The sequence below is a fragment of the Lissotriton helveticus genome, chromosome 2_2 (assembly GCF_964261635.1).
Source record: "Lissotriton helveticus chromosome 2_2, aLisHel1.1, whole genome shotgun sequence".
Taxonomy (NCBI): Eukaryota; Metazoa; Chordata; class Amphibia; order Caudata; family Salamandridae; genus Lissotriton; species Lissotriton helveticus.
The window spans coordinates 130,491,888-130,504,879 of NC_136060.1; the positions used below are offsets into that span (position 1 = coordinate 130,491,888).

A 12,992-nucleotide genomic window follows, 5' to 3' on the forward strand; every position below is an offset into this window, starting at 1 on the left:
AAGCCCAATCTGGGCGAAACGCGTTGGCTGTCATCTCTGTCAAGATCTTGTTTGAAGATTGAAATAAAACAAGTTTTTGAAGAATCGCTTGAAGGATCATTACTCTCTCTTTTTTGTGTGAACATAGATGAACATTCTCCTGAAAATTACTTAATATATACTGTAGACTATATTGTTGCCTCTCTGTTCTTCGCTTGTATCTGGAAAAATATTACACAGCCTTCCCCATTCTGTCCTATGGGCAAGATGGCCTTGCAACAGCGAAAAACGAAATGGAGAGTATTTCACTGTTAGGACATGGTAGACACCTTAGTCATGTCCTACCTTTCACAGACACTGCACTCGGACCAGGGGGGTACCTTGGGCCTACTATAGGGGTGTCTGATGTGCATGGAAAGGGAAGGGTAAGGCCTGGCAAGTGGGTGCACTTGTCAGGAAAACATGGCAGTTAGAAAATTGCGTGCAGGCACTGCAGTGGCAGGCCTGAGTTCTCTCTTTAGGGCTACTTGTGTGGGTGGAACAATTAGTGCTGCAGGCCCACTAGTAGCATTTGCATTACCAGCCCTGGCACACATACTGCACTTTACTAGTAAGGCAAACATACCAGTTATGGACAACCAATTATCATAACACTTTATACAGGGAGCTTTTTATGCAGGGAGCACTTTGCCACTGATCAGCAGTGGCAAAGTGCCCAAAGCATCTAAGCCAGTAAAACACAATCTATCACAGCATCAAAAGAAAAGAGGAGGTAGAGGCAAAAAGTCAGGGTAACCACGCCAAGAAATGCCTGGTCTAACAATTCTGGTTGATAAGCCAGTTGACAAAACTTGGAGCACCTCCTTCATTTCCATTCCAGATAACTAGGAGATCTTTGATGTATTGATTCCACAGTAATAGTTTATGTCTGTATGGTTTGTCTTTTGATCTTACTACCAACTTCTCGAAGTGGTGCACACAGAAACATGGTATGCTGTGGCCGAACGTGCTCCCCATCAAAGTCCCATGTACCTAAGTGTACAGGGACCCCTCATACTCAAAGTAAATTTTCATGAATGCTAATCTTATGCATTCAAGGACAAAGTGTTGGTGTTTATATTCCCATTCAGCAGAAAAGAGCAATCTCTTAATAACTCGCAATGTCTCATCTTGAGGTAAGCTCGTCTACAGACTCTCTATTAAGGCTCATGAATAGGATATTTTTGGGCTCAAATCAAATTCCCCATAACATAGAAAGTAAATCCTTATTATCTCTTACATAAGTAGGGATCTTTTTTACCATTGGGCAAAGGAAGTGGTCACTAAACTTGGATAGAGGTTCCGGTGTGGAATTTATAGCAGACACTATAGTTCTTCCTTGTGGTGACCTCATCTCCTTGTGGATTTTCGGAATGGGATAGAAATAAGGTGTCACAAAGTTATCAGTTTTCAGAAAATATATTTCTCTTTTTGAAATCCTTTGGCATATAAAAACTAGCTGAAACATGTCGACCCGATAATGTGTGGGAGAATTCATACACTCATACCACATCTAAAGTTGTTTTAATAAAGTTGAGGGTCCCTCAAATAAATGTAGCAAAAATACTCAAAGAAAAAAACCAAAGACCTCCCCTTTCACCTTGCACAGTTCAAGGGTTGATCCCATCAGGTAGTAGAAGGCAACCGAACAAGAACACAAAGCTGATGCAGGGTTGAGTGTGTGAGAGTTCTAGTAAAATAAAAGGGATTACCCTTTATGGATAAGTAGAAATGGGTATCACATATTTCTTTGGAGGAACCAGTCTTACTTAATAAAGTAGACATAGCTGTCCACCTACTATGAGGTAAGAATGGTTAGTGGTCGTAAAACAATCATACAAGAGAGGAATCAAAGACAACCCTAGAAGAGTACTGACAGAGAGTGACTTGGGTAGGAAAAGATGTAGCTGCAAACTAACTTGGCTGCTTAGTAGGTGAATAACCTCGCCTCTTCAACAACCTGGAAGGCTGAATAAAATATGTACATTAGTGGATGCAAGGAACTGTTACATTACCCCTAACAGTATAGGATAAGCTCAACATCAATTCTCTGAATGGGCAACATCTTGTTTTTTAACATTGTTTGAACTGTTTTATCCTCTTCTCGTTGCAAGTTGGCCACTTAGGTGTGGTGACACTGGGCCTAGACTCACCTACTCCTTCTGGTATCCCTACCTTTAAACTTGGCCATTATGAGTTGGAAATAACCCAGTGGACCTAGAAATACCTGGTGAAAATACACATTTGGCAGATTACAGGGAGGTTCCCACTGACAATCAGCACATGCTCAGAGCAGGTGCAGCTGGAGGGTGCAGGCAGGATGTCCAACAAGAAAGGAATCTGTGCTCCTGCTAAGGTACATTGTCGGCTCCCACCTGTTGCTGCAAGGGATGACCAGGATACCGGTCTGGACCCACAGCCCCTCTCACTCTGTGGTTTTAGATGGTGCACCTCTGCACCTGGCTGAACTCCGTCTGGTGTTTAGGTGGCCCAGTATTTTCGGATTGTGATCAGTATTCCTCCATCAGGATACTCTGCCACAGTCAAAATCATGAGGGCCTCGGTGTTCTAAGGCACCCAATTCCTTCTCTGAAAGAAATTACTTTAGTGTTGTGTGAATGTTCAGACAGCAGCTTAAACTCATCAGTAAGTCATATACCGTGCTCCTTGCAACACCAGGAGAACATCAACAGGCTGTGAAAACTTGCAGATTCATTGCTTATCTTGGGAATTCTTTAGTGCAGAGGAGGCCAAACTGGATCCCAAGAAATTATGTTGAATATAAACTTTATGTAAACTGTTGGTGTGACTTGCAATTTTCAATATCTGTTGGGGAACAAAGTGTACTAGTACACTTGGTAATGATTCCTGTTTTAAAAAAAAAATTAAATATATATTTCTAATTTCTGTGCTGCAGATGGACATATCAGTCAGAATGTGAGAGAGACACCTTGTGGACAGATCTCTTCTGCTGACGCCACTTCACTCTTACCCCATTGCAGCGCCCCTATATATGTTCCTTCATTAATGCCCACATTCTGCTGGAACTTCGCAAATAGTGGGGGAAGCAGTCGCTGAGTGGCTGCCTGTAAGAAATGGTGTTACCCAAATCTCCAAGGGGGTAGCATGGAACCAAGCGGGCAGGCCAAACTTCGAGGACATGTGAAGCACTCACGCAGTACCCACAGACGACACACCAGGCACACCACAAAAGAGGCAGGACACCAGTTTGAGTTGGAAAAAGATAAGTAGTTTAGTAGTGTTTCCAACCTGCAAGGCAAAATAAAATGCAAAACAGTAGTGTCACAACAGGGCGCCAATTGGCGCCAGAGCCAAGTGTATAAAGGGGGGATTATTTACATGGGAAGTAAGGGCTGAGTCTATAAGTCCATGCTGAAAGGAAAAAGGATGGGATCAAAATGACATTAGATCTGGGGCCAATCTGGTGGGGCCAACTCAGACTCTCATCCTTAGGGGAGGGCTGTAATTGCAAAATACCACATTAGCATAGATATACATCATGCACAATAACGCCAACCCAACCCCTGTAAGGGAAAAACATCAGGGCTTCACAGTACATCATAAATAGGAGCACCTGTAATAAATCAGCACGGCTGGCCCATTAACCTGGGGCATAACCAAGGGCCTGGAATAACACGTCAGGCCAACCTATTGACCAACATTAGGCAGAACATACCTCACCCAGCAGTAATATCAGGTAGGGGCCCTCCTCATAGACCAGGAACACCTGTAAGGAAACAGCTAGGCTCCCTCTACCATGAAACTAGGGATATCAAACATCAGGGTGTACACAGCAGCCAACCCTCTTTACTTCTAGACTCCCTTGGACATTTCCTTCCTCAGACTTCCTTAATAACTGGGGACCTCAGGGCAATCCATACAGTAGGGACCCATATTTGCAATGAGGGGGAATAAGACTCTCTACCCCAAAATATGCAACAAGGGCAACCGGCCTGCTCCCGAGTTGTCTAGTAGGGCAGTTAGTTGCAGGAAAGTCAGGACAGTTCAACAAATCTGGAGCCCACGTCACAGGTGCCCTCTGCCATACGGGCACCTGATAAGGCAACACAGTCCCCGGGGCGGGCACCGGCAATGTACCCCGTTGCCCTCTCCGTCCCCCACACAGTTAAGCGTAGGCCCCACTCACCGGGCTCTCCTCGATGGCTCCTGCGGGGGCTCAGTAGGTTCTGCAGGCGTCCTCTGGGGTCTCCTCTGCAGGGGGGGACCAGGCACCGACAATGTGCCTCGAGTCGCGGGACTCTCCGGTGATCTGTGTGGTAACTCGTGGTCACACGGGCCCACAAGGCCTCACTCAGGCCTCAGCGTCGCAACCGGGGCTCCCTCTTCACTATGGGGGCCCCGCTACACAACTCCTGCTGGCTTCGGGCCTCCTCTAGACTCCTTCCCTTTCTAAGGGTCCTGGGGCTCTCCACCGTAGGACGCAGGGCTCCTTTCCGGGGGAGGGGGCAGGTACTGGCAATGTACCTCGAGGCCCCTCCCTTCCCGCGGCGTCACTCGGGCCCCTCCTCCTCTCGGGGGCCGGGGGGGAATCACTACACCTCTGGGCGGTCCAAGTGGGGCTCCCTCGTCTTCACGGGAGCCCCGCCGGCGCTCTGCTCTGGCCGCCTCAGGTCGGGAGGCGGGGCTGGCACCGACAGTGTGCCCCGGCCCCGCCTACCTCACCGGCCCCTCGCGTGGGGGCACAGACCGGCGGGGTGGCCTCCCGCTCCGGTCGCTTCTCTCGGGGCTCCCTTCTTGGCACGGGGGCCCCGCAACGGCGCTTCACCTGGGTCCCCCCTCCCTCACGGGGACCCAGGGCTTTGCGTCTCTCCTCGCGGCCTCCTTGATCCGGGCCACAGACCGGCGGGGTGGACTCCCGCTCCGGTCGTTCTTCACGGGGCTCCCTCACGACCACGGGAGCCCCGCACCGAAGCTTCACCCGGGTCCCCCTCCTACCTCACGGGGACCCGGGGCTTCGACTCGGCTTCTTCCTGCCTTCCCGGCCGCCCGGGCCTGTAGCCAATCCCTGCGCGGCGTTGGCGGGGGCGGGCCGATGACGCGGCCGGGCGCCCCCGTCACGTGACGCGAGTGCCGCGGCCTCAGGGCCCAGCGCGGCCCCTTCTTCACTTCGGTGGCCCTCTCCTAGTACCGGGGGCCGCCACAACGATGCCGAACACGGCGGGGGTTTCCTTGGCGGCGCCGGGCCGCGGCGGTGACGATGGCAACAATAAGGGGTAGGCTCACTTCTATTTAATTACTTATATCGGCAGAAGCGCCCCTCCACAAACGGCGCTATTCACAGGCTGCCACAGTCTCCTCAGAAAACGGCGCTATTCACAGCGCTCCGCTCCTCCCTCGGCCCACACAACTTCTAGGGCCAACAGCACTCCGGGGGCCACACCAGCCCCAGCGCTTCTCTCCCCACAGCGCTTGGTAGGCAGTCCAGGGGCAGATTAAGAGACACAGTTCCTCGGGGGCACAATCCTCCCCGGGCAGCTCCTCCCAGTCCAGCGCTTCCACAGGGGCCACAACTTCCCAAGGGGGGCGGACAGTCCCAGTACAGATCCTCAGGGGCCCCTTCCTCACCTCCTGGGTGCTCCTTTTGCGCTGTGCTGGCGTAATTCACAGTCCCTTAATAGTGACAGGGACCTGGGTGGGCCCTCATAATTCAGGGGCCCAGGGGACAGCAGAGTAGGGGGGTTTTAGGGGTGCAGGGCCCAGCTCACAGGCCCATGTGGCGGTAGCTTCACGCAGCAGGTCCCCTCTCTTTCTTGTCCCAGCTCTGACTGACTCTCTGGTGGCACATCCCCCTTACTTATACCCTCCTCCCAGGCAGTGCCAGAACCTTCTAGAATGTTGGCAAAACTAGCCTAAACTGGCTCAAGGGCAGGGGGTGAGCACCCTGGGTGCCAGGCTTTCCCTCCAAATGCTAGGGGTAGCTGGGTAATAATAGCTAGACTGCTGACCTATGGCAGTACAGTGGCAAAACCCATGGCCATGGCATCCATTTTAAACACAGTACATTTTAGTCAGGTGCATTTTTAAAATGGGGAAATTTACAAGTGCTCACACCCTTACATGACATTACATTTTTAACAAGGTGTCTCACACCACTCATGGCCTATACAGGTTTAACCCCATGGGGGAGACATTTCAAATTGGGGGGGCAAAAGCGAAAAATTTGGGGGGGAAAGGCCAAGTCCAACACTGCCTGACCAGGGTGAAAAGCTGAGTTACTTTATCGATATATTCGTATAATTATTTTATAGAGATTCATAGAAGACCTATGAAAGTGACGTGAACAGTGTTGCCATAATTGTACGTTTCTAAGTGAACAATTCGTCTAAACTGAGTTCTTTTGGGTTTGACTTTATGAAAGTTCTAGCGCATCATTTAAATATGCAAAACGTAGTAGACGTAATAAGCAATGGGAGTTGTGCTGTGACAAGTGTACTTGCTCAGTTTGAAACTGGGCCAGCTGTTCACGTCAGGGGAGGGACCTCTGCTTTCTCCCTCTAGTCATTGCACGGCATTCGCTGTTATTGGTTTGGTGCCAACGGAGGGGAAATTCGGAGTTAACTAAAATGATTCAGGCCAGAGAGTGCATAGGCTGAAAGAAAATCTGGCTCAGCATACCTCTCTGGTCTTACATCTACCATTATTAAGCAGATTTAATGGAAAGCATATTGCGTTTGGAATATACACTTTCAAATGTCCAAACTCAGTAAAAATACTTGAAAATGTTACTCACGGGACACTTTTGTATTCAGAATGTGTGGAACTAAAAAAATGTGCAGAACTTAAAGTACAAAAATACAATGCAACTTGTCCTGAAGAGGATTTCTGTGCTTTCCCCAAAGCTAAGACACGCCACATTGCAAGAAGGAGGATGTGTATATATATTTTTCCCTATCAATTCATATGCACATCTACCAGGTGTCATGTCATGTGTGACACCTTCCGATAATTCCGTTTTAGCAAACAGAACTTTGCATTCTTTGACTTTTGTAAGAATAGGCTTAAAAACCCCATTAGGCAAAAGGCTGTTGGCCAAAAATCCCAGGACTGTCTGAAGGTGTTCACATTACCTTGGATGCATCAACATGTTCTCTTTGCTGCGGGTCACATGTGCGCCATCATACGTTCTACTGAAGTGGATAACCCGCTGCAGATGATTCTCTTAGATCGCGGCTCCACGTGCTTCGATGCCTTGATGTTTGTAGATCTGTGTCGCACATGTATCAATCTGTAGTCTGCCCCCGTTTGCTTACACTTTACTAAAGCCAATACTTTGAGTAGAAAACACGCTCCTTCCTTAATTCAAGGTCTAATATAAAATGACCGTGTGTGGTCCTATCACAGAAGCAATGTTGACAAACCGATACTCTGTTCAGGACAGAGATATTAGAGCTCTCATTAATCCCTGAAAACGAGTCATTGGTCTCCATCTAGGTGGGCCACAGCTTGGAGCTCTGCACTGGTTGAAGATGGGCTCAAACGTCGAACGGGAGGGTATGAACCTAAGAGGTGCCGGCACTCCACATCGATAAATACAAGAAAGAACAGTAGATGGAAGGCCTGAGAAGATCTTACTTTAGCACTTAAAGAATGGCCTACCAGAAGATCTGCCAGAAACACCATGTTTTGTCAAATTCAAAACTTCTGATAGTCTGATGCATGGCTGAAACTTTTATTGAGGACTATTTAGGTACAGGCTAGTCTGCATGTTTTTGCTTCTGTAGGTTTACTGATTGCATCATCATGAACGTCTCTGAGAAACAGAGATCAGGAGCCTAGCTGTTGGTTATAGTCCTATTCGCAACACTCATTGGAGTTGGAATAGTGTATATAGTGATAGAAAAAGAGTATTGCTCTTTTTCTTGGTGTCCCCTCAATCACCAGGGTTGCCCCACGGTGACATGCTTCATCATAGGGGCCATCCCAGTCCGCTGCGGACTGGGGCGTGCTGCGACTTACGAATAACGTAGGAGCACTTACGATTAGACTATGTGTGGTGCGAGAGTTGTGATGTGATGGAGTGAGGTGTATGTGAATAATTAAAAATACCTGCCTAGTAAGCTTTAAATAGTTTATTCTTGCTCCTAGGTGGTAGAGTTAAAACCGGGGTAGAAATAGTGGGGTGCCTAAATGACAATGTGTTTAGGTGTACCTATCAACTTCTGTCTGTCAACATGTTTCGAGCGTCCCCCATGCACTTCCTCAGGACTACACAGGGACCAGCCCTGTGTTCGCCACTCCTAATAGATGCCCCAATGAGCTAATAGTGAAAAGAAATTTTAGATTTATTTAGTTCCTCCAGTCTTTTTTTGAGTTCTGCCAGAGTCTGATATGTCTTTAGTTTAACCTCTAGGTCATGAATCTCAATTTTCATACTCTTCTAGGCGTGCTGCTGTTTTTACAATAAGAACCAGCCAGTCTCTGGTACAATGCCAGCTGATTAATGACCAATCTTTTTTAAAAGCAAGGTCCTGTTGAAAAATTAATGGTTAATTTCTCACTATTAAGCCACGTGGTGCCGCATTCGCCCTGAGATATTCGCTCATCATTATCCCGTGTACTATCGTTTTTACAAGATTGCGTTTCAATTCTGTCAGTTCATCCCAGCATTGGTTTGCCTTGCTGGTGTCCCTATTGGGTGTACCGGTGAGGGGGAGCATAGATGCTATTATCCTGTCCACCTCGGCCTCAGTAAAGGTGAGGCCTGTGATTTCTGCCATGGTTGTGTCCTCTGTATTGATGGTACTCTTGGTGTGCCTGTAAGTATGTGCTGCTTTTACCTATGCTAACGTTAATGATGTATGCTAGTTAATGTCTCCCACAGCTGCACGCTGCATATAAATTAACAAAAGTTAGAAGGGAGATAGAGGGAAAAGGCGTAGGCTCACCCTCCAGAAACTGATAAGTCACAAAAGATCTCTGAGAAACAGAGATCAGGAGCCTAGCTGTTGATTATAGTCCTATTCGCAACACTCACTGGAGTTGGAATAGTGTATATAGTGATAGAAAAAGAGTATTGCTCTTTTTCTTCGTGTCCCCTCACTCACCAGGGTTGCCCCACGGTGACATGCTTCATCATAGGGGCCATCCCAGTCCGCTGCAGACTGGGGCGTGCTGCGACTTACGAATTACGTAGGAGCACTTACGATTAGACTATGTGTGGTGCGAGAGTTGTGATGTGATGGAGTGAGGTGTATGTGAATAATTAAAAATACCTGCCTAGTATGCTTTAAATAGTTTATTCTTGCTCCTAGGTGGTAGAGTTAAAACCGGGGTAGAATTAGTAAGGTGCCTAAATGACAATGTGTTTAGGTGTACCTATCAACTTCTGTCTGTCAACATGTTTCGAGCGTCCCCCATGCACTTCCTCAGGACTACACAGGGACCAGCCCTGCGTTCGCCACTCCTAATAGATGCCCCAATGAGCTAATAGTGAAAAGAAATTTTAGATAATAAATGCTGCTAATAATAAAGCATGCATCCTGTACCTACGTAACAAATTTAATCACGTGGTTCCTGTAAGAAAAAACATAACGTAGTAGTTACGGGGTATCCAGACCCCCAATATATGCACACAAGTTACATACACATTAAATGAACCAAATGGACAAGTGTTATATTCCATGTCTGCCTGATCTAACACGGGGCCTGACCATTACGGCATTTTTTTCCTACAGACATAGGACCTGATCGGATAAACACAAAAACTTTGCTTCCTTCCCCTTCCATTAGATTGCTGGGATACTGAACCCCTCCGAGTCCATGGGGCACAGTTTGGCCCGATCACATGTATGTAAAATGAAGCACACGAGTGTGCAAGTAGTGTGTGTGCCTGCTTTACCACGAGGTGCTAACCACGTTTTTTGTGCAGGAAAACGTTTTTTCTTATACACCTTGTCGGCCCACATGGAATATAACCATTGTCCATTTGGTTCATTTAATGTGTATGTAACTTGTGTGCATATATTGGGGGTCTGGATACCCCGTAACTACTACGTTATGTTTTTTCTTACAGGAACCACGTGATTAAATTTGTTACGTAGGTACAGGATGCATGCTTTATTATTTGCAGCATTTATTATCTAAAAATTCTTTTCACTATTAGCTTATTGGGGCATCTATTAGGAGTGGCGAACACAGGGCTGGTCCCTGTGTAGTCCTGAGGAAGTGCATGGGGGACGCACGAAACATGTTGACAGACAGAAGTTGATAGGTACACCTAAACACATTGTCATTTAGGCACCCTACTATTTTTACCCCGGTTTTAACTCTACCACCTAGGAGCAAGAATAAACTATTTAAAGCTTACTTGGCAGGTATTTTTAATTATTCACATACACCCCACTCCATCACATCACAACTCTCGCACCACACATAGTCTAATCGTAAGTGCTCCTACGTAATTCGTAAGTCGCAGCACGCCCCAATCCGCAGCGGACTGGGATGGCCCCTATGATGAAGCATGTCACCGTGGGGCAACCCTGGTGAGTGAGGGGACACCAAGAAAAAGAGCAATACTCTTTTTCTATCACTATATACACTATTCCAACTCCAGTGAGTGTTGCGAATAGGACTATAATCAACAGCTAGGCTCCTGATCTCTGTTTCTCAGAGATCATTTGTGACTTATCAGTTTCTGTAGGGTGAGCCTACGCCTTTACCCTCTACCTCCCTTCTAACTTTTGTTAATCATCATGATCGTAACATTTCATTTTTGGGTGGAATTTGGTTCTGTATAAGCAAGTAAGTAACACGTTATATCAGCATTAGTAAATCTGCTTTCTACCGTAGCCTACTGAAAACACAACTCTGTAGCAAATGTTGTCTTTAAGTCTCTGTAAAGTCAAGCAACTGCTTGCTTACTTAACCTCATTAACTAAGGGAATTTCATTTTTTCTAAAACTATAATATTGTAGCACTTCATAAAAACATAAAAATAATGCATGCACAGGTAATGTCCAAGGATTATTGATAATTGGCGCTTATACAGAGTACACTCTGCCCTTACTATGGCATGCCTACGAACCAATACGCAAGAGTCATGAGAACATATGACTAGCGTGTGGATGTTTAGACTGAATCATTAAAACAATAAATACTACTACTACTAAAATAAACAGATTATATACTGGTAAATGTGTGGAAAGGGGAGTTTATGGTGCAGTGTCTAGCTACCTGTTTCTATTACTCAGTGATTATAGTGATCCAGAAGGGCATGAGTATAGACCTGCCCCATATTCTATGCTGTAGTGAGCTGGTTGCTATGGCTTTTCCCGCAGATATTTTGCTGCAGCAATCATGTGTTGTATGTTATGGTTGGTGTCCTACTATCTGACCGCCCCCAACCCCAGCCCCCCATACAGTCGAAGCAAAGATGGAGCGCCTGTAGATTTTAACAATAATTTCAGCATTTTCCATATTACTCTAAATCAACCATGAGAATGAATCATCCACTATTTGTTAATAGAAGAGCATATATTTACTGAGTTGAACATTATATAGAGCCACATTCATAATCCACCTTAAACCACGTGTACATGGCATGACTCTGAGTTAATGAAAGATGAAAGTATCATACATGTAGCTTACATGAACATGGATTACAAATTCATATAGTAGTCAATCACTAAATGGAGCTATAACTTAAAGCCTTTAAAAACGAAACATAAACATAAAGTCGTGAATAAAAAGATGATATATTTGAAAATTGAAGGTTAATGACGTTTTAAACTATGCAGAATTTAACGTGTTAGTCATGGCTAGAGAGATTAAGCATCCTACATCATCGAGTCATGTATATTTTTATTGTATTTTCCTATAGGTGCCACCTTCTCAGAATGTGCTCATTAATAGATCTTCAAAGGCAGCATTAATTGACTTATACCTGTATGGTAAGGAACTTCCAAAAGAAGTAGAGAAGCAAAGCGGCCAGTCTGGGGTTGAGTCATTGAAGCAGGGCTATGCTGAGATTCTGCGGATAAGTGAGTATTAACTCTGACGTAAACAGCATATGGTCTAAGAAATGTACATTTAATGAAGTTTTTGAGGAACAATGTATGTCAGTTCAAACACTTGTGAGAAACATTTGCTAAACACAGCACACCTTTCAATAAAAAGAATCGGATACCAGCAAGCAATGGCAAAGCCAATAGGCCAGGCGTTGGCAGCCAACATTTGGCGTTGCCAATGTGTGTGAATGGTTTATTCAAAACTGTACAAAGCGGACTACATTTTGCATGTTAAGAGCGCAATGCCATCACTAATAGAGAGGTAAGCCAGTAGCTGTAGTGGGCTCACCCGGTGCCCTATCCTGTTGACTGGAGTGGGTGGAAGAAAAATATGAACTAAACCATAACAGACCAGTGGATGAAAAGGGCTGCCTGGGAGCGCCTACAAGCAAGTTTATTATATTTGTAATTTTTGCAAAATGAAAAGACCCAAAAAGGTTAGAATTTTGGAATTACTTAATTGCTTATTTCATCACGAGGGAGTTAAGTGCAGTGATACTTCGTACCTAAAACAGTCTAAAAATTAATCACATTTAGAAACAGCTCTCAGAATATGTATACCTGCCATTCCAGCGTTTCTGTTCTTACTCTGGAAAGCCTCCACATGAGTATGGTAACAGTGTAACACACATTGATGAGTAGGTCTGTTGTGATCAACTTTGTGATGTGTGCTAGTTTGAGTATTATGATAACAGTGCATTTCAATGCCGTTTGTTGTGTTTTAATCAAATATATTACATTTACAATATAAATATAATCACATATTTAAAGCCATATTAAAATTCCATTTGAAATGTCTTGCCATTTAATTAATTCTACTATTCTTAAAAATAGATTCGCTTTCTCAAACCCTCCAAGGTAGCACAATTAAAGTCACATAGATAAAACTTTCCCTTTCCACGATCACATGCCCTAGAGATTCAACCT

General features: G+C 45.5%; 1 protein-coding gene across 1 annotated transcript in view; it reads left to right on the forward strand.

The window, feature by feature from the left end:
- Positions 1–12,992, forward strand: part of LOC144821761 (uncharacterized) — a 348,292-nt gene that overhangs the window by 59,554 nt on the left and 275,746 nt on the right. Inside the window, exon 3 of the mRNA XM_078678955.1 lies at positions 11,879–12,038. Coding sequence (XP_078535081.1) covers positions 11,879–12,038 — 160 coding nt within the window. The remainder of the gene's footprint in view (positions 1–11,878; positions 12,039–12,992) is intronic.